The 22,437-nt window shown below is 40.3% G+C and overlaps 1 protein-coding gene across 1 annotated transcript in view; it reads right to left on the bottom strand.

The window, feature by feature from the left end:
- The window catches only part of LOC122791726 (39S ribosomal protein L23, mitochondrial-like), an 888,113-nt gene that overhangs the window by 486,068 nt on the left and 379,608 nt on the right, over nucleotides 1-22,437 (bottom strand). Inside the window, exon 3 of the mRNA XM_044059631.1 lies at nucleotides 20,693-20,775. Coding sequence (XP_043915566.1) covers nucleotides 20,693-20,775 — 83 coding nt within the window. The remainder of the gene's footprint in view (nucleotides 1-20,692; nucleotides 20,776-22,437) is intronic.

The following is a 22,437-nucleotide window of genomic DNA, read 5'->3' as shown; positions in this document are numbered from 1 at the left end:
CTAGGTATTTGAGGTAAGATCCAAGCCGGGTATAGAGATAAGTTCCTTAGTATTGGATACCAGTACTGGCATGGCCAGTCTGGGGCAATCAGTATCATCTTTGGCTTCTCCTGTCTGACCTTTAGGAGCAGCTTGGGGAGGACGGGCAGTGGAGGAAAGGCATATACTGATAGGTTTTTCCAGCTGAAAGATAGGGCATCCACTTTCCATGCTTGTCTGTGATAAGTCCTTGTGCAGAATCTTTTTAGTTGGTAATTGAGAGGGGAAGCAAATAGATCTATGTCCGGGCATCCCTATTTCCTTGTTATCATGCTGAAGACTTGTGGATCCAGCTTCCACTCGTGGGGATCCATGAGGTTTCTGCTTAGTTCGTCTGCCAGAGTATTTTCCTTTCCTGGCAGGAATTGTGCCTGCAGATGTACTTGGTAAGTCAAAGCTGTGTCCCACAACGTCATGGCTAGTCTGCAAAGGGGGTAAGAATGTGTGCCCCCCTGCTTATTTATATACCACATGACCGTGGTGTTGTCTGTCTTTATCAATAGTTGTCCCGGATGAAGTAGGTCCTTGAAGGCTGTCAGGGCATTTTGAACAGCTAACATCTCTTTTTGATTGATATGAAGATGCATTTGGTTTGAGGACCATGTGCCCTGAATGCATATTCCTGCCATGTGGGCTCCCCAGGCATAGTATGATGCATCCGTTGTTAGTGTCTGCCTGGAGGTAATGTGAATGGCTGTCCCTTGTTCTGGTGACAAGCCTTTGACCACCATCGAATCTCCTGTTGCAGGCAGGGAATGAGAGTAATGACTGTTTCCAGGCTTTGGCAATGTTGAGTCCAAACACTTTTTAGGTACCATTGAAGTTTCCTCATATGCAGTCTTGCATATGGAATTAGTAGGATGCAGGATGCCATGAAGCCCAAAGCCTGCAGAATTTTTCTTGCAGATAACTGGGCCTTTGTTGCCAACATTTTGAAATAGGTAGTCAGTTGCCTTTGTTTGTCTGGTGTGAGATAAGCCACCTGGGCAGTTGTATTCAAGCTTGCACCCAGGAATGTTATCTCTTGTGAGGGTACTAGTTTTGATTTCTTTTTGTTGACTGTGTACCCTAGGCACGTTAGAAGTCTTTTCACAAACGACAAATGTTGAAGAAGAATGTCCTTGCTCTCTGCTTGAATGAGACAGTCGTTCAAGTAAGGATATATTTGTATTCCTCTTTGTCTGCAAAATGCAATTACTGGTGCCAGGCACTTTGTAAAGACCCTGGGCGCAGTAGATAAGCCAAAGGGCAGTGCAGAGAATTGGTAATGCATTGAACCAGCCTTGAATCTTGGGTATCGTCTGCATGATTGTCTGATTGGAACATGCAGGTATGCCTCTTTTAGGTCTAAAGTCACAAGCCAAGCATTCTTGCCCAACATGGGCAAAAGCTGCTGCAAGGTCAGCATTTTGAATTTTTGTATATCCAGGAAAGTGTTCAGAATAGATAGGTCCTGTACAGGCCTCCAGGCCTTGTCCTTTCTGGGTACCAAGAACAGTCTTGAGTAAAATCCTTGTCCCTTCTCTTGGTCTGGTACTTGTTGAATGGCTCCCATGTCCATGAGGGATGAGACTTGTTTTTGTGCCTCTGCCCATTGATTTTTTGGCAGATCTGGCCAGCCATTTGCCTTTGGCATAGTATGGAAATGAAAGTTGTATCCTTTGTGGCACTATGTTTAGAACCCACTTGTCCTGGGTTATGATGTGCCAATTTTGAGCAAAAAGTGCTAATTTTCCCCCTAAGGGTGCTGCCAGAAGATTAAGTGCTTGGTGCAGGCACGGGAAAGTCACTGGGACTGCTTTCTGTATGTTTGTGATCGATCTTCTCCAGCTTTGGAGGTAGAAGCACCCCATTGTTTGGGCCTATAAGAACCTTGCGCCTGGGATCTGTCCCTAGGGTGTTTGGATCTACCCCTTTGAGGTCTAACACAGGAAAGCACTATTTTTTTGTAGGCCAGTGCCTACTAAACCTAGGTGGCTGTACTTGTAAAAATTCTTTGACAGTTTGCATAGATTTAGCTTTGTCCTCCATTTTCTTTAACACCTCTTCTGCCTTAACACCAAACAAAGTATCATGCTGTAAAGGAGTATCTAGTAATTTAACTTTTAACATGATCAGGCAGATTTTGTTCCTTTAACCAAGCATGCCTCCTAATTACAGAACCCGTAACTGCGGCCCTGCAGGAGGCCTTCAAAGAATCAAAACCACATTGCAAAGTATGTTTTCCAACTTGTTCTGCTGCATACAATAAATCCTGCATTTCCTTGTTTTCTGCACATTCAGAATTTAGCAGCATTTTCTGTTTAAGCAATCCCATGACATGTTGCTGATACTTAAGCATATGAAATTGACAGTTTAAGGCCCTTATAGCCAAAGTTGCAGATGTGTAAACCTTTTTTCCCCATCTATCCAGTGCCCTTGAATCTCTGTCAGAGGGGACTGTTTTTTTTTTGCAGTGGAAGCCTTAACTCCCTTTGGACCATGTGAAATAGTTTCTGGGTCAGCAGCAGGGTTTTTAAAAAGAAATTTGTGTGAGTCAGGAACCTGTAATATCTGTCAGGCTTAACAGGAGCTGGGGGTAAGGAGTCAGGGGTCAGACTAGACTCCAAAAACACATCATCTACAATGTCTAACACAGGTGGAATAGCTGAGGCCTGTGCTGATGTAGTAAAATAAAATCCCTGAGCCTCTTTTTAGATTCTGAAAAATCTTGGCTCTTCCAGTGGAAATGCTCCCTCATGGTATGCAAGGTTTCCCCAAAGGAATAGTCCTCAGGAGATGCTGAAGGAATAAATTCTTCAGCATCAGAATCCTCATAGGGGGGGAAGAGAATATTCCTGATCAGAAGAGGAATCAGAAGAAATAGAAACCTGATCTGAAGATTCATAGTCAGTGTCTTGCCTAGGCCTCTTATCAGGAGGGGGATGGGAACCCCTGATCAAGGTAATCAAGTCTTTGACAATTTTGAGCATCTGTTTTTTGGGCATAGAGGCCTGTCCACATGGCTCTTGAGTTTGTTTCCTTGCTTTAGAAGGTGCTTTAGTCTTTGTCTTTGATGCTGAAGTCGGTTTAATGTAAAGATGTTTAGGTCTGAATACACCCTCAGAAGCCGGTACCTGCTCAGCGGCTCCAGACCCATCTGAGGGATTAGCATCAGCGGCTCCAATATCTTGAGTATCCAGCGGCATGGCCGACTCCACATGGGAGTCGGTAGCGGGCTGTGACTCTAAAGTAGCGGCAGGGGCTGCGAAAGCGCCTCACTGAGAACCGGCGACTGGCTTAGGAGAAGCTTTGTTGTCTGTTTTGGGCCTCGGTTGTTTTTCTTTTTCTTTGCGTTTTTTTGTAAACTCCGGTAGTCAGATGGCTATCCGACGACATTTAAATCTACCACAAAACCGACAACCAGTAAGTTGTGATCAGGGCCTAGGCAAGGAATACAGTAAGAATGAAAATCCTTATGAGGTATTTGCTTTCCACAAGAAATACAATTATTAACTTTTTCTGACATTGGTTTGGAGCAAGAAAAAAGTTTTCCCAACGGGGTACTTAGCTTTATTGAAGACTTCGGATCTGAAACTCAAACACGAAAACCTCAGGAGTCGGCCGACCAGCACTTGCGAACTGCTTCTGCTTCAGGCACCGCGCAGCAAGAAAGACTGAAGAAAATGGCATTGGCTGCTTCTTTTATACCCCTGACGAACCGACGTCAGGGAAGGGGTGACAGCAGCCAACGCAGGACCCAAGACTTTGGAATTCAGGCCGGCTGAGGGCAACCTGCCAGCAGGATTACCCCAAATGTAATGACTGCAACAGTGAAACACGAAGAACATCGGTGAGCTTTCATTGACTATTTTGAGTATCAATCAATTGGCCAGTGACAGTTTGGTTTTCCTACCGTAACACATACTGGCTTTATGGTTTTATTTTACTTATTCAACATGGTTGACAGGCTCCTTGGCTACCCTACAATTTTGATCTTTCTAGACTAGTTCATCAAGTTTTCCTTATCGATTTCTTCTTTTCCACACACAAGTGAAGATTTTTTTCAAGTCATCTTACCTATACAACAAATTTGTTAGTGCTAATACTAAACACTTAGATATGTAGTATTTTGAACAATGACCAAATTTTATAAACTACAGCTCTTGGACTGTATTGATTTATGACTTGTGCTGGCATGGGTCACAAAGAACAAATGTATTATAAACACAGGAAACACAGCTGTTATTGTAAAGTAAAATGAACATCTCCACTGACTACTCCTACCTGCTGAAATGGTTTGTCATCAGAGTTAAACATCTTCTGTATAAGAAATACAAGAACAGAGAATAAACTGACCAAGTATGTTCAATCAGGGAAAGTAATGGACTACTGTCTTAAATAAAAACTGACACGTCCTACACCATAAAATATTCTGCAACCCTAGTAACAAAAGCAATTATGTAATGGCAAACTGCATGTAACTATATTCATTAGACAATGTGAGCACAAAAAGTGTAAAAACTGCACAAGTAATTTCAGTAACAGTAATACAACATATTTATTAAATATTCCTGAAAAATAGTCAATGATTTTTAGTAACTCATTGTGCCAGAAATGGCAGGTTAGAAGTCTTAATAATTTCTGAAAGCAGTCAGTTTCCTTTTATACTGGATACTGCTTTTTCCAATGACTCAGTGGAACATTTCTGAATGTTTCACATTTATACAAAGAACAATGTTTCACTGAAGACAGGCACACATCTACAGTACTAATTTGTTTACGGGTACATTTGTGTGTGTGTGCATGTGTGTATTATATATATACGGATTCTGTTGGTTTGGTTAACAGGGAGTTTGGCTGACATCTGTTTAATCAACCACATTTGGTCGACTATACAGACAATACACAGCTATGTGAGATCGGCAATCCCAGGGTAGGGGAATATTCCCTATCCCAGGGACTTTGCAAACTTGGAGTTGGTATATATAATTAGCAGAGGGTGTGGGAGAGCAGTCCCCACATGGGGGATGCTGTTTACATATATATTTTTAAAGTAATATTTGCATCTGCCGCGAAGCAACCTTGGTGAATGCATACTACTAAGTCGACGTTTCTATTTTTGACAGAATTGTTTACCATCAGGATGTCGACATGCGTGTTAGGCAAACAAATGAAAGTAAATCATATATTTATGTGTATGTATATGTTTATACATATACATAATGTATATATACACACACACGTATATATCTCCAATTATAAACGTACACGCACACACACACTAAATTTCTTTACACAATTTCCTTGCTCTTAATTATTCTTCCTAATTGTTCTCACCCATCAATCACAAAAGGTACAAATGACAAATTTTGGGTATAATTGACAAATGTTAAAGAAACTTCTCTATATTTAATGCAGTGCTCCTACAATGTTGCATAAAGTATTAGATAGTTCTAGAAAAGAGACCTGTAATATACTGTTGATAATCTAAAATTTCTTAGACCGAAACAGCTTTTCAGACTTCACATTGTAAACAAGTTTAAATCCAATTTACTACCTTTGGCAATATTTACCCTCCCTGCTTGGCTCTCTGAAAACATCTCAATAATGACACTTTTGTAAACTAGTAAAATTTAATTCCCCTTGTCAGTCATCTTTTCAAAGATATTTAAATGGCTGACATATGGGATAGTCATTACTATGAGTATGTATATTTTCATTATACTTAAATGAGTTTGTCCAGCAGGATGGAACACATTTGTAATGGAGACTCTGGAAAGATCCAAAGTACATAAAATGCAGTGTTAGAGGTACTCCAGTGATAACAAGCACCGGTACATAAATTAGAATGTAGTATCAAGGATATAAAGTAAATAGAAGAAAACTGATTAGTTACATGAGGAATAAAATCAGAACTGACTGAAGAACAGCTAGCATGTGCGAGTGTGTATGCATGCACAGCAAAAAGCATGGATGTACACATATAATGTCACTTTAAGAACATTATTAAAGCTCTAGAAAGCATTTTTTATTAAAAATGAGTGGCCTACTTCTCATCAAACATGCTCACAACTGGTATAAAAAAACAGCTAAGTGGGTGATGGGGATTTAAAAATTTCTACAGATTATTTATCCTGACACCAAACATGCTAATGAATGATGGTATGTGCATAAGGCTAGGGGCTGAGTACTTAGTCACTTTTGGAACACTAGCTACAAGTTTCACCTTCTACTATTAACTTGCTTTCATATATTCAACTCAGTACTGTTCTATGTCAAAGTAAACTTTATTGTCATTTAGAACACGTGTAGCCTAAATGAAATTTTGTGCATCAGCTCAATTCTTGAGATTACAAAGGAAAGTGAAACAACACATACAAATAGAGAAATAAATATAACAAATACAATACTCCTCCCAATACACGCAAGAAAGAGCAGAGACATTTACCAACACTCGTATACGAAAAGAATACCCTCCCCTAAATTAAATTAACTACTCTATTTAAAGTAATACAAAACACACTACAGATTGAACAGTGCCCAAGTTATTTGTCTAATATTGTACTTGAGTGGGTTAAATAATACTGAATTTGGCTATAATAAATATTACACTTACTTGGAATATATGTAAGTATATATTGCACAAATAAATAAAAATTTACTTATTTTCCCAGAACCCTGGGACTAGTGCCAGAGTTCAAAGGTCTAATCATTGTAGGGTAAAAACTGTTATTGAATCTTTTAGTCCTGCAGCGGATGCTGCGATATGTCCTGCCCAATGGTGGATACTAAATGGCATTATAATGTAAACTGTTTACAATGAAATTCAGGTTATAGCCCAAGTACCACTCACATTTTAGTTATGTTAAACAATCATGAAGTACCACTGAATGTACTTATATACAACCCATCTTACACTCATTGGCATACTTGGTTTCCCCTGTGGAGATGGCAGATAATAAAGGCCCGAGGACAGATCTTTGCAATACACCAGTTATGTCCAACTCCTTATAAAATTCACCTATTTCTCTAACTTTGATTTCTACCACACAGCGAACTACACTCTCAGTTGAATATTTTGCTGTTAGTTCAGAGGTATATACTAGGCTGATGACCACCAGGGACTTTAAGCCTAACCATGCAGTCCAACCCAATTATGTCCCTATGTATCATGGGCATTTATTAGAAGTGGTATGTCAGTTGGGAATTTGCTAGAGATTATCGGGGGGAGATGTTATTTTGAGAATAACTGTTTGCCTCTGTCTATATGAGACATGGTTACCAGACTTAAGGTGAATTTCCAATTTCCCAATCATTGGTCAAGGTTATGCTTAAATAAAGTTAGGGATGGACTCTCAGACAGATGGGGAGCCTGTTTCAGATAATAGGTATCCTCCGAGATGCACATTTGTCTTGCAAGAATGTCTTATTTATGTCAAGCTAAATGGATCTAGTAGTTCTGATGCTGTCTGTTTTGTGGATGAGCGAAATGTTTATCAGAGCTGGATCCGAGGATGCTTTGTATGCCAGGCAGTGATTGCCTCGGAGTAGCCTGCAGGAAACAAGAGTATAGGAGATAGGGCTTTAAGATGGTCCATAAAAGACAGTGTATTTATATCCTGGATTCTCCAGGTAAGAAACCTTTGTGAGCATTCTAACTGTTGCATATGTCTGGTAAGGTACATGCTGCAGGGGGCAAGAATTACATGCCTTATGTCTTTATGTTCATCTTTAATGTGGCACTAATGTTCTTGTATCATTTTAAGTGATAACTGTATCAATAATAATCTTATTTGGTAATCAGGTAGACCACTGGACATACACAGCCCCTTTTCAGGGGCGACCTAAAAGACATGTCTGGTTGACTGACTTGCGCAAGGTCACACATGAAAGAAATTACGGCTGAGGGAACAGAACTCAGTACTATAGGAATTACAGCTCAACCCCTTAACCTTTGCACCAACTGCCAGGGCCAGGTTTTTAACTACTCTAGAAACTGTCTAGAAACACAGTGTGTAAGCTGTTTTTACTGCATCCAGGTACAAAAGGTAAACAAACAACCCCTGTTCTGCTGCTCCTGAAACATGTTCTAAGGGTACTCATTCAGAATCAGGATGCAACTTTCATAAAACCATAATGATTCTGTTTCAACAAAATCTAAAGCCGGAAACAGAGTTCCTATAATTAACCATTAGATAATTTGAGCTTTTAAAAACTAAGCAAAGGCCAAATATCAGACTTAAAGAAATGAAGTTTGAAGGATTTGTTTTTTTTTTTTTTTTGGCCAACCTGTATTCATAAGTGCTGTTATGGCCAGATTCCAAATACTGGGTAAAATATCATTTAAAAAGATTTACTGATAAGTGATAATGAAGCCATTCAAGTTGCCCTTGATTTTGCATAAAATGATCCGGGGATCCAGTCTGGACATGGGTAACTACTGCTAAACACTCACCTTCAAATATAAACAGGAAAGGAGGTATGGAGCACCCAAGGAAACATGGGTCTATGTTTGGCCATCGAATAGGCTAACCATTGAACAATAAGTATCGAAGGTTCACTCACCAAACTTTCATTTCCTCGACAGAGTAAGTAGCTATCTGTCCAACACTTCCCCGTCTCACAAACCGAAGTGCTTCAAACCCACAAAGGTGGGGGGGCTTTGAACCCCACACCCCCCCTTACTATATATGTCAACTCCAAGATCGTACTATAGTGAAGAAAAAGGGGTTTGAAACACTTCCACGTGTGAAATGGGGAAGTGTTCGACAAGTAGTTAGTTACCCTGTCTATGAAATGAAAGTTCACAGAGTGAACTTTTGACACTTATTGTTCAATGTTCAGCCCATTCAATGACCCACAATAGACCCAGGAAACATACCTTCATGTTTTTGTTATGAGCAACCACATTCAATCAGCAATTTCTAACACAAACAAGTACTCTCTGGACAGATGTATAGTACAATGACTGCAGCTGTAAACTTTAGGTATCTCATTAGATCACCAAACCACATTTTAGGAAAACCACACAAGTTGTTCTTTAAGAATAAAGGTAAATAAACTAGTGATAACTTTATATCCAAAATTCCTCATATTTAAAAGTGCCATCTTCATCTCTATCCATCACATAGTCTAGAAGACTGTTACAAAACTACCTGAAGCCAAGAGATTCAGGTTAGGTGTTTAGTGAATTTGTCCCCCCCACTTTTGAAATCTATCACTACTATGGAAGGAGAATGCAAGAAATGCATTCCTCCATCTCCCACAGCACAATCCATCCATCCACCCACCCACCTAGCCACAACCCCTTTTTCTCATTTTTGCACATGGGATCGGGGTGTTAATTCAACAGTGACAATCATCTAGAGCCAAGGTTTATACCACCAGGTGGCTAGCTCTGCTGCTGTAGTTCTTCCACACCACACACTCACACTCGCACTCATACCTATGGTCAATTTAGTGTGTTCAGGCCACCTACTGCATGTCTTTGGAATGTGGGAGAAAACTGCAGCACCCAGAGGAAACCCATGCGAAAACAGGGAGGTCATGCAGACTCTGCACAGAAGCACCTCAGCTGAAAATCAAACCTGGGAACCTCTTGCTGTAAGGCAACAACGCTATCCACAGTGCCAATGTGCTGCCCTATACATACACATATAGATCTATATTTATATATAATACAGATACAGACGTATATGCATGGGTCTATATTAGAACATCGAAGTCTTACAACTTCAAATGTTACAATATCGAACCCATTAGAGCAAACGCTGGAAATAGTGAAGCTGCAGAACACCAAATACTTTCCTAGGGAAAGTATTCGGTGGGCCATTTCTGCAGCTTCGCTATTTCCTCGACTGTGGAGAGAAGGTTACGGACCGGGTTAAAGTAAGTGTGCGAACAAAGGTGAGTGTGTGATACGGACCTTAGGGTTAGGGAGCAGGTAAGGTGAGTGTGCGATTGGGACCTTAGGGTTAGGAAGTGGGAAAGGTGAGTGTGCAATAGGGACTTTAGGGTTAGGGAGCGGGTAAGGCGAGTGTGCGATAGTTAGGGACTTTAGGGTTAGGGTTGGTTTAAGGTAAGTCGATAGCTAGTGGTGTATGTATGGTTTAGTGTAGGGTTTAGTGAAGTGTACGTGTGTGGATTATTTATTTTGGTGTGCTTGTGCTGTGTGTATGTTTGTCGGAACAGCAAATGTTTTCCCTGGGAAAAAATTCTCTATTCTGACTGTTCGGTTTTCTGGTGTTTTGCTCTAATGGGTTCGAAATTATAACATTCAAAGTTTTAAGACTTTGATGCTATAATATAGACCCATATGCATATACAGAGGTGTGTGTGTGTGTGTGTGTGTGTGTGTGTGTGTGTGTGTGTGTGTGTATAGGTCTATTTTACAAGAACGAAATCTCACTTACCAGAAATTTGTAACACAAAGATGAAAAGGCCAATAGCACCAGCACACAGATGTCCCAAATCACTGAATTACCACCCCAGGTAAGTAACCGCTTGGGCATCCTAAACAAAATCGTAAACTGAAGAAAGCCAAACCAACTCATGTTGGAAGCTTCACCCCCAACCCCTAACTAAATATACCAACTCCGAGATCACACTACCATGGGGGTAAGGCGCAAAGTTCAACAGGATAGCCATGCGTATTTATCTGGAGTGGAAAGTTGGTGTTCAGGAACATCGGTGTTCTACGGTCGTTAGCCTTTTCATCTTGGTGTTTTAACAGTCGGTACATGAATGTTTGGGTTTCTGAAGGGGGCACACACATGTACATCTATTCATAGGTTCATAGATTAGTTCTAGAATAACTGCCCTTGTGGGCCATTTTAAACCAAGCCAATTACCCTATGTAAGAATCAAGCCCTGGACCTAGAATCTGCAAGGAAAACACAGTAACCATTACACTAACCTCTCATTTTATGTACCTATATTTGTGCCTATAGAGAGAGGTTTGTGTAAGTGTATATATATATATATATATATATATATATATATATATATATAGGTTTACTATCACAATGCCGACGTGCAATTGCACGGATATTAAGTATTCGAACAACAGATGTTCGAATACTTCATAGTTCGGCAAGTTATGTGAGCTAACGTTATCATTGCGAATGGACTGTGCATTCGCAATTATAACGTTCGCTCATGTGAGGGGATCGCGGTACAGTATGGTTAGGGAAATACATCCCTTTCCTCACTGTAGTGCGATCTCGGAGTTGGAATATTAAGTTAGGGGGGGTGCAGGGGGGCTTGCCCCCCTGCATAACTGTGACTTTAGACTAGTTAGGTAGGGAGTTCTGGGACGGGTGGGAGTGCTGTTGATTGTCGGAAATGGGGCAAGCGACATTTTTGACAATTAACAGCTTTTTTCGACATTAGGGACATACGGAAATGTTCATTTCCGATGTTAAAAGTCGAACATTAACACGCATTTTATTTTGTGTTTCGATTTTTTGATAGTAAACCATATATATATATATATATATATATATATATATATATATATATATATATATATATATATATATATGAGTCTACTTCAAAACACTGAATTACTATAACGTTAAACCACAAAACACTGAAACCATAACATGGAAAATTCAGAACACTGAAAAGTTAGAACATCGAAATTACACAACAGTGAAAATTTAAAACACTCAAGTCTTATATCATCAAAGGTATTACATGGTTATGGTTTAAAGTGTTAATGTTTTGGTATCACTTAAAGAAGTTGTAGTATGTAGTAAACAAATATGGCAGATGGTATGTTTTGCATTTTAAGAGAAATTCTCAGGTTGTGTAGTAAAAGTTTATCAGATAATAGTTAAACATGGTTGTGTCTGAGTGGTGGATTTATTATTTTGAAAGAAATCATGTTAGTGTTGTGGAAAGTGATGGGATAAGTGAGTAGGGGAGTAATTTTTATTTTGGCTGTACATATGTGTTGTCATGAAAATTGAGGAGATTACAATACAGTGAGGAATGGGAAATTTAAATAGTCTCCACTGTACTGCGATCCTTGAGTTGGTATATTTAATTTGCAGGGGGTGTGGGGGTGCAGGGGGGCTTGCCCCCCTGCAGAAACGTTGAAACAAGTGTGTCTGTTGGTTCAGTTATGTTTGAGGTGGAGGGGCTATTACAAATTTGTGCAATGTAACATTCAATGTTATGGGATGTGATGATTTAAATTTGCAGTGTTACGTGGTTTTGTTGTTCTAAGTTTTCAGTGTTATGCGTTTTCGACATTATGGTCTCAATGTTTTGTGGTATAATGTTATAGTAATTCAATGTTTTGAAGAAGATCCATATATATGGATTCACATTACAATCTTGAAATACAGAAATCGCGAATTTCAGTCTCTCGAAACAAAAGTATCGAATGCACAATACATCGAAACTTTTAAAAAAAAAATGAACGTCACAATACTGAAAATTCATAACATCGAATTTTCAGCATGTGACACTCTGTGTTTTAACACACCCTCCACCATTCAAACAAATACACATGCAACACCTTCCTTCCCACACTACAACAAACACCACACACAAACGAAAATCACCTAATTTATATATAAGCACATCAAACCCACTGATACGCACTCTATACTTCCGTTGCACAAACACACATTACGTATCTACAAACGTCATCACTTTCAGCACTTACACACACTCTTACCTACCCTACCATAATCTACACCTGAAAGTTCCCAACACACTAAAATAATACCAAATCCCTACCCAAAACCCTTAAACAAAAACACTTACCTACCCTAACCTATACCTGAAAGTTCTCAACACACTAAAATAATACCAAATCCCTACCCAAAACCCTTAAACAAAAAACACTTAAATCTCAGAGTATAACCACACATCGGCAACCACCTCTATATCCAGACCACACTGCACCCTAAAGACACATCAAACCACAACTAAAACAGCGCACCACCACAACCGCGGAATCGACAATTTCACATTCGTTGAAATGCAGTTTCAAATAACTGCACTTTTGACATTTTCATCTCGAGATACTGAAATCCGTGATTTCAGTATTTCGAGATTGTAAAGGGAATAAAGGAATCCATATTTTTATATATATATATATATATATATATATATATATATATATATATATATATATATATATATATATATATATATACATATATATATATATATATATATATATATATATATATATATATATATATATATATATATATATATATATATATATATATATATATATATATACACAGCTACATACATTTTATATATATATATATATATATATATATATATATATATATATACACTTTATATATATATATATATATATATATATATCATATCACTGAAAGACCATTTCACTGAAAGACCGTTACACTGAGACCAAATCACCTAAATTTCACCTAAAACTCATTTCACTGACAAGTAGTACTCTAAGGCAAGTCAAAGGTATATGTCCTTTTCCCCACTGTAGTGTGATCCTGTTGTGTGTGTGTGTGTATATATATATATATATATATATATATATATATATATATATATATATATATAGTTGGGGGGATGGGGGGCATACCCCCCACTTAATTTGGTTTTCTGTTGTCTGGTTTTGTCTTACATTATTTGGTAAAACCCAGCTAGGTGGCCCTAACTATAGGATGGCACTACAGTGGGGAAAAGGACCTATACCTTTGACTTGCCTTAGAGTACTACTTGTCAGTGAAATGAGTTTTAGGTGAAATGAACTTTAGGTGATTTGGTGTCAGTGAAATGGTCTTTCAGTGAAGTGATATGAATCCATAAATATATATATATATATATAATCCATAAATATACACACACACACACGAGTGAACAGGACAGACATCCAAACCAATTAGTAAAAATTACAAGAAAATCCTAGCCAAGCTAGAATTTTCATTGTGTGATTCCTTAAAACCTCTTGTAAAAGAGGATAATGGGATACATGCAAATGATCCCTTCAGGACCAGCCTCCCTCACACACACACACACACACACACACACACACACACACACACACACACACACACACACACACACACACACACACACACACACACACACACACACACACACACACACACACACACACAGAGAGATTTGGCTTTATTGGTCTGAATTTGTCCATTAACAGACTTAAAAAAAAAAGAAAGTCATGGGCATTCATAAAGTACAGTTTTGTACCTACCATAAATGTAGATGTCCGATAGGTATGCATCTGCAGTCATAACATATGGGTTGTCCTGCCTCAGGCAGCCCTTCGGTCGGCCGGATTCCAAAGACTGGGTCTGGCCTCGGCTGATGTCGCACTTTCCCCGACGTCAGAGTGTCTGGGGTATAAAAGCATCAGCCGACGCCATTTTCCTCAGTTTTTCTTGCCCCAGATGCCAGGTGCCCTCTAGGAAGGCTAAATTTGGATAAAGGCTGAAAAGTTCCAAATATTTGCAAATTATATACATATGTAAACAAACAAATACACCATAATAGATTCCCTCAGCTAGCTGAAAGAGGGGTAAGCACCCTAGGAATACCACAGAGGGGAAGGAGGGTGGGTAATCCTGACTGCAGATGCATACCTATCGGACATCTACATTTATGGTAGGTACAAAACTGTACTATGTCCTTCAAGGATGCATCTGCAGTCATAACATATGGGTAGAATACCATAGCCAATCTGGGGGAGGAGGTACTAAGAGAATTATGATGTAGTTAAGATCCCCTGCAGTACTGCAGTTGCAAACCCTGCTCGGGATCTGGAGTATAAAGGTAGATTGTACTGCTTGGCAAATGTATGCATGGAGCTCCAAGTAGCAGGTTCTAAAATGTCCTTGGTAGCCACCCCTCGTAGGAAAGCTGTAGTGGTGGCTGTGGCCCTTGTGGAGTGAGGCCTGATATTTTCAGGAACTGTCTTTCCATGAAAGGAGTAGCAAAAACGAATGCAATTTCCTATCCATTTTGAAATTGTCTGTTTGGAAATTGCTCTTCCTTGCACCCCAGTTGCATATGCTACAAAAAGCTGGTCAGTTTTTCTGTTAGTTTTAGTTCTGTCCAAATAGTAGCGTAGTTGTCTGTGTATATCCAAGGTGTGCAAACGTTTTTCCTCTTTGTTCTGTGGGTTAGGGAAGAACGTAGGCAAGTGAATAGCTTGGTTCAAGGATACCCTAGATACCACCTTTGGCATGAAAGTAGGATTGGTTCTCAGTGACACTCTATCCTGGTGAAAAATAAGAAAAGGCTGCACTGCCATTAATGCCTGTAACTCAGATACTCTTCTTGCTGAAGTGATTGCCAGAAGGAATGCAGTTTTCCAAGATAAAAACTGGAGGTCTGCTGAAGCTGCTGGTTCAAAAGGAGGTAGTGTCAGTTTTTCCAGCACAAAATTGAGATCCCATGCAGGTAGAGGGGGTCTCTTCTTGGAGGTTTAACATTTTTGATCCCTCTCAAAAATTGTCTGAGAAGAGGGTGTGAGAAGATAGGTTGATCCATATTGTATTCTGCTGAAATTGCTTAAGCATGAATCTTAATGGATGAATAAGACAGGCCATTGTGGAACAATTCTGCTAAGTATTCTAGGATGTGTGCTAGGTTTGCCACTGTGACATCTGTGCCCTTTGATGCGCTCCAAATGAGAAATCTCTTCCATTTAGCTGAGTATGTCTTTCTTGTGGAAGGTCTGCGAGCCTCCAGGATAATGTCCTTCACCCTCTGAGATAAAACGGTTTGGTTGGGCTTTAAGGAATCTTCCAGGCTGTTAGCTGCAATGTTTTCAAGTTGGGATACAGGGTCTTGAAATTGTTCTGCGTTAGAAGAAGAGGCCATAGGGGAAGAGGCCATGAGTTTGCCTGAGACATGCTTCTCAATAGCGGGTGCCAATGTTGTTTTGGCCAGTCCGGAGCTATTAGTATGACTTTTGGCTGTTCCTCCCTGATCTTCAGTAGAACCTTGTACATCAATGGGAGAGGTGGAAAGGCATATACTGTTAGGGCATTCCAGCTGAAAGAGAGAGAGTCCACCCTCCAGGCTTGTGGGTGATATGTCCTTGAGCAGAATTTCTTCAGTTGGTGGTTGAGTGGGGAGGCGAACAGATCTATCTCTGGGATTCCCCATTTCTTTGTTATGAGTTTGAAGATGTCTGGATGCAGCATCCATTCGTGTGCATCCATGGTAGTTCTGCTTAAGCTGTCTGCTAGTGTATTCTCTTTTCCTGGTACGAATTTGGCCTGCAGCTGGATATTGAGATTCAGGCATAGGTTCCACAGATTCATAGCCATCCGGCATAGAAGGTAGGAATGTGTGCCTCCCTGTTTGTTTATGTACCACATGACCGTGGTGTTGTCTGTCCGTATTAAGAGATGCCCTTGCTGGAGGAAGGGTCTGAATGCCTCGATTGCATGCCTTACTGCCAGCATTTCCTTTTGGTTTATGTGCATGCTTAGCTGCCCTTGAGGCCACAGGCCTTGGATACGTTTGTCCTCCATGTGTGCTCCCCATCCTCGGTCTGAGGCGTCCGTGGTGATGGTCTGCCTTGTTTTTGGTTTGTTGAAAGGCAAGCCTCTGTTGGACTGGCAGGCCTGAGCCCACCACAGGAATTCCTTTTGAAGGCATGGAATGATTTGAATCACGGTTTCTAGACTGTGACTGTGTTGAGACCATACATTCCTTAGGTACCATTGTAATTTCCTCATATGCAACCTGGCATGTGGAATTAAAATTATGCAAGATGCCATTGTAACCCAGGGCCTGCAGGACTTTCCTTGCAGTAAGCTGAGTTTGTCTTGTCAGAGTCATGAAGTAATCTGGAAGTTGTTTTTGTTTTTCTTCTGTGAGAAAAGCCATCTGAGTGATTGTGTCCAGATCCGCACCCAAAAAAGGTTATCCTTTGGGATGGTACTAGTCTTAACTTTTGGATGTTGACTGTGTATCCCAAGGTTTGTAGCAGGTGTATGGTATAGGCCAAGTCCTTTAACAATTTTTTCTTGTTGTCCGCTTGTATTAGGCAGTCGTCCAGCTATGGGTAAATTTGAATTCCCTGAAGTCTGCAGTGTGCAATTACTGATGCCACGCATTTCGTGAATACTCTGGGCGCAGTAGATAAGCCAAAGGGCAATGCTGAGAATTGATAATGCTCTGATCCTGCAAGAAATCTGAGGTGCCTTCTGCAATCTGGTCGGATAGGGACGTGCAGGTATGCCTCCTTGAGATCTAGAGTCACCAGCCAAGACTCCTTGCCCAACATGGGAAGAAGTTGCTGTAGGGTCAGCATTTTGAATTTTGGCACAATGAGATAAGTGTTCAGTGCGGACAGGTCGAGTATAGGCCTCCATTGGTTTTCTTTTCTTGGCACAAGGAATAGTCTGGAGTAAAATCCTTGGCCTTGTTCTGTAGATGGTACCCTTTCTATAGCTTTCATCTGAAGTAACTTGCTGATTCGTCTTAAAGCCTCTGCCTTCTGGTTTGGTGGAAGGTTTGGCATTCCGCCTCTTTTTGGCAAAGTATGGAAGTGAAACCTGTATCCTTTGTCTATTATTTGCAATGTCCATGTATCCTTTGTAATGCAATGCCAGTTTTTTGAGAATAAAGCCAGCTTTCCGCCCAAGGGTGCTTCCAGTTGATCCCTGGTAGGCGGAATCAGACTCAAGTCATTGTGTCTGCCCTGTAGTAGTGGTAGTAGTTGTAGCTGTTGCACTACTCCTCTGGTTGGCAGGCTGCCACTGACGGCCTCTGTAGGGGCCCTTGGATTGACCTCTGCCTCTAGGGCGCCTGTTTCTGCCTCTCTGTGCTCTGGAGGAATCTGGAAAGGACCAATTCTTTGTAGGCCAGTATCTACTGAACCTCAGAGGTTGAACTTGCAGGAAATCTTTAACTGTTTTGCACAGATTTTGCTTTTTCTTCAACCTTCTTTAGAATCTCCTGTGCAGGGGAGCCAAATAAATGCTGTTTCTCCATTGGAGCATCGAGGATTTTAGCCTTGACATGGTCTGGCCAAGATTGCTCCTTCAGCCAGGCATGCCTACGAATTACTGCCCCAGTCATAGCTGATCTAAATGAAGCCTCCAGTGCATCATAGCCACATTTTAAGAAATGATTACTGACCTGTTGTGAGTTGTTTACCAAATCCTGAAGGGATTTACAGTCTAAGGGTTCAGGTGAAGAAAGTTTCTTATTTAGCTGATCTAACAAAAATTCTTGGTACTGTATCATATGGAATTGACAGTTTAATGCCCTGGCAGAAAGAGTAGCAGATGTATAAACCTTTTTTCCCCATCTCTCTAATGCTCTAGACTCTCTTTCAGAGGGTAGGGGATTTTTGGCAGTAGCGGCTGCAACCCCTTTAGGGCCCTGAAAAAAAGTTTCTGGGTCTGCAGCATGGGCTTTATACAGGTGGAAGTGAGAATCCAGGACCCTGTAATATCTGTCAGGTTTGGCGGGGGCCGGAGGGAGAGAATCAGGTGCAGTACTGACATCATTGTACACATCATCAATTACAGTTAGAACCGGAGGTATAGCTAAGGGCCTATGCTGGGGCAAATGCAAGAAGGTCCTTAATCTTTTTCTAGAATCAGAGAAATCCTGACCCTGCCATTGAAAGTGTTCTCTCATGGAGTGTAAAGTCTCCCCAAAGGAAAATTCTTCAGGGGGGGAGGCTGAAGGGATAGATTCTTCTGCATCTGAATCCTCATAAGGCGAGTAGGCCCCTTCCTGGTGGTCTGACAAATCAGATCCATCCGTGGAGTAATCTGAGGAGTGAGGTTCAGAGGGGTCAGTCCTGGGGCCTTTTGTCTGGAGGTGGTTGGGAGGCCCTGTCTGGGTGAGGTTGGGAACCCCTAATTAAGGAGATAAGGTCCTCAGCAAGACTGAGGATCTGAGAACTACAGGAAGGCCTCTGGGATGTAGATTTGGCAGGCAAAGCTTTTGAAAGTTTGGCAGCTTTAGCCCTGGAGAAGGCTTTAATAGACATAGAAGCTGAGGGCCTAGCTGCCCCACGTGCAGGGGCAGAAATGTCCAAAGGTATGGTGTCGGACAAATCCTGAACACTAGCTTCGGTAGGGAGTTCTGAAGCCGACTCAGCCGGGGCCTCTCTGGCCTCGGTGGTCGGAGGTATGGTTTCGGTAGTAGGAATAGCCGTGGACTCGGTTTCAGCCGAAACAGAGACACTCGCGGTAGGCCTAGCCGTGGTTTCAGCCGAAACCGCGGGCCGTGAGTGTCGGTCCTTTTCCTTGCGTTTTTTGACCATATGCGTAGTCGGAGTCTCCGACGGTATTTTATAAGCAAAATCGGTTCCAAAAAACTCCTCTGCAAACTCCGACCGACGTCTAAGAGTCCGTCGGTTGAAGGAGGCACAGGCTAAACAAGCTGATACGTCGTGGTCTGGGCCTAAGCAAGGAAGGCAGTAAGAATGGAAATCCTTATGAGGTATTTGTTTCCCACAAGTTAAACAATTATTTACTTTGTCTGACATCGGCTGAGGCAAGAAAGAGTCCCCAGCGGGGTACTTAGCTTTTTTCGAAGTCTTCGGTAGCTGAAATCTCTGGATCTGACCGACCGGCACTTGCGAACAGCTTCTGCTTCGGGCACCGCGTGGCAAGAAAGACTGAGGAAAATGGCGTCGGCTGATGCTTTTATACCCCAGACACTCTGACGTCGGGGAAAGTGCGACATCAGCCGAGGCCAGACCCAGACTTTGGAATCCGGCCGACCAAAGGGCTGCCTGAGGCAGGACAACCCATATGTTATGACTGCAGATGCATCCTTGAAGGACATCTGCCATACAGGTGAAACACCTATGTCCTTAAGAGGTAATTTGCATGTATCCCATTATCCTCTTTTACAAGAGGTTTTAAGGAATTGCAACTAGCTTGGCTATGATTTTCTTGTAATTTTACACACACACACACACACACACTATGTATATATATAATAATATATATATATATATATATATATATATATATATATTAGTATTTATAAACTCAGCTTAGTCTGAAGATCAGAGAGGTCATCTGCTGCTGCATAGTAAAATAGCTACAATATTTTATTTATCCTTGCATTGGTAATGATGACTTACACTTCTGTGTACAGCCATGAAAGTCTTCCATCACATTTTAACATCTCCTCTTATAGGTCCTGGCAGACATGTCACTGATACAATTTCCTTATTCATTCTGGTTAGGAATTTTTTATTTTTTGCCTTTTTTTTCCTCTTTCTTCTTCACCATAGTCTCCAGATGAAGGATGCAAGTCTTCATGAAGACTGGACCCATCTTAGCACTTATTTTATAGTTTCTGACTGACTTCAAAACCACTGCCCTGAGACTTAAAACTCAGCAAGAAACATGGTTATGTCCCATGATCTCCCTCCTGATAACACAGAATTAAAGTAATAACACTGTACCTATTTATCTAGCCTTCTGATACACCCTTGCATGGAATAACCTGACAAAAATGTTAAATAAAAATTAAGAAAAATCAGCAAATTAATCACATGAAATATTATAAACTAACTGCACACCTACAATTTTTTTTTAAGTTTATCACTTGCACTGCTATCTTCTGGTACTGTGACTACAGTATGAAGACCCAAACAATTCAACTCCTCTATTCAGCCAGTAACTCAGCCAGAAGAATTTGCACTTACCATACTGTATCCGTGTCCTTACATCTGCTACTTGCACATTATAGATCGACCCCAGGTAGTTTTTCACATCAAATTTGGACATTCTGTAATGCATACAAAAATACCAAAAGATGAATAAGTCACAGTGTCAGAGTGACAAAAACTTTCTAGGAAACTCCAACAATCTGAGGTAATAATGAAAATTAAGTTCTCCACAACACTTTAGCTACACTAACCATTAAGAAAAAAGAAAAACTGCAATACTGAAGTCTAAATATTATAGAAAAAAGGAACACTGCCCCTAAAGGGAGGTTAGCACAATACTTTGCTATCATTTCACAACAAAAGAAAAAAAGAGGGGAAAAAAAACAGAAGGCAGAGCAGGTGAACTAAAGGTGGGGCTGGGGGTAACGTTTTCTGTTACCAAATATGGGACCTCTTAATTAAAGCTTGCTTATCTGACAAACAGAGGTCTATCTTACCCGAACAAAAACACATGGACCAGGCAAAAAAATTCCTTGGGTGGCCACTATCATGGTAACCTAACCCTTGAAGACAGTAGCTCCATAAAAAATGATCTCGTCCTGAAAACAATATATAGTGCCTTGTAAAGATAATCGGGGAAGGCCTTGTGGTGCAGCAGGAGAAGTATTATCTAGTGTAACATTATGAAAAAAGAGCCATGGAAGTAGCCACTGTTCCAACATACTGAGCTCTTAGAGCAATAGGAAGAACCAGAATCATTTAACCAACATGTTGCTGCAGCAGTTTGGAAAGCCATCTGTTTGGCTCATCCTATTTCCAAAGACATATCCACTAGATCCAAAATGTCTTAATTCCCTACTACTTGTATCTCAACAGATTTACCAAATACAATGCACCTTTTGGCATGTATTTGTTTAAACATATCACTCAACTTGGGAGACCTTAGAGATTCATAATGAAAAAAATTAGTGACCTGAAAAATCAGTTATCAGGACAGACTAGCAAGCCCTCTGGGTTGAGTTCTCATTTTGGTACTAAGGTTAAGTGGTTAACCACAAAATGGATAAAACAACAAAATACACACCAAGCTGCAGCTAAAAGCAGTTTAATCAAAACATTATTTAAAAAATATCAACTTTGTCATCTTGCAAGTACACCAAAGGACCTTCTTTTTCAGAATAACCGCAACTGTTGCAACTTTTGCTTGGCCATGGCAGTCTCTGAATCAAGTGATTAGTTAATCAATTAAATTAAATCAAATCAGGGTAAAGCTGGTAACTTAATCCTAATGCATTGGTCAATCAATTAAATTAGAATAAAATGAGCAACTTAAATCCTGATGCTCAAAAGGAACTCAAGCATTGGTTATCAAACTCAAGTCCTGATAGCGCTGCTCAGAAATGAACATGCAGTATTTTTGAAAATCTACAGCTGCTGAACTAATACTTTTTTGGAAATTTTATAACATTGATTAAAAATAGTATTTAGTTTCCTGAGACATCTGAAACAGTTATAAAGAACATTTTTTTTATTTTCAGTTCATTTTTATATACTAGCTTCCCCAATCTGTTAAACGTCGTCTAAAACATGTCCCTGTGAAGCATGGTTGTTTCCCCTTTTTACACAGGCATTGGGTTGAAACGGTCACTAACTGCAGATTTGTAAGAAATATGTTTGTCTCATATTTTATAACTTAAATGCAAAACTCTGATTAATCAATACAGGATTATTAAAAATATGCTCACCAATTACTGTCTAACAAGCATAATATTTACTTAATT

This window comes from Protopterus annectens, chromosome 17.part0 (assembly GCF_019279795.1).
Source record: "Protopterus annectens isolate FY-2018-M chromosome 17.part0, PAN1.0, whole genome shotgun sequence".
Classification (NCBI taxonomy): Eukaryota; Metazoa; Chordata; order Ceratodontiformes; family Protopteridae; genus Protopterus; species Protopterus annectens.
Note: the sequence above shows the minus strand (reverse complement) of the source record. Positions and strands in the feature narration are given on the sequence as shown.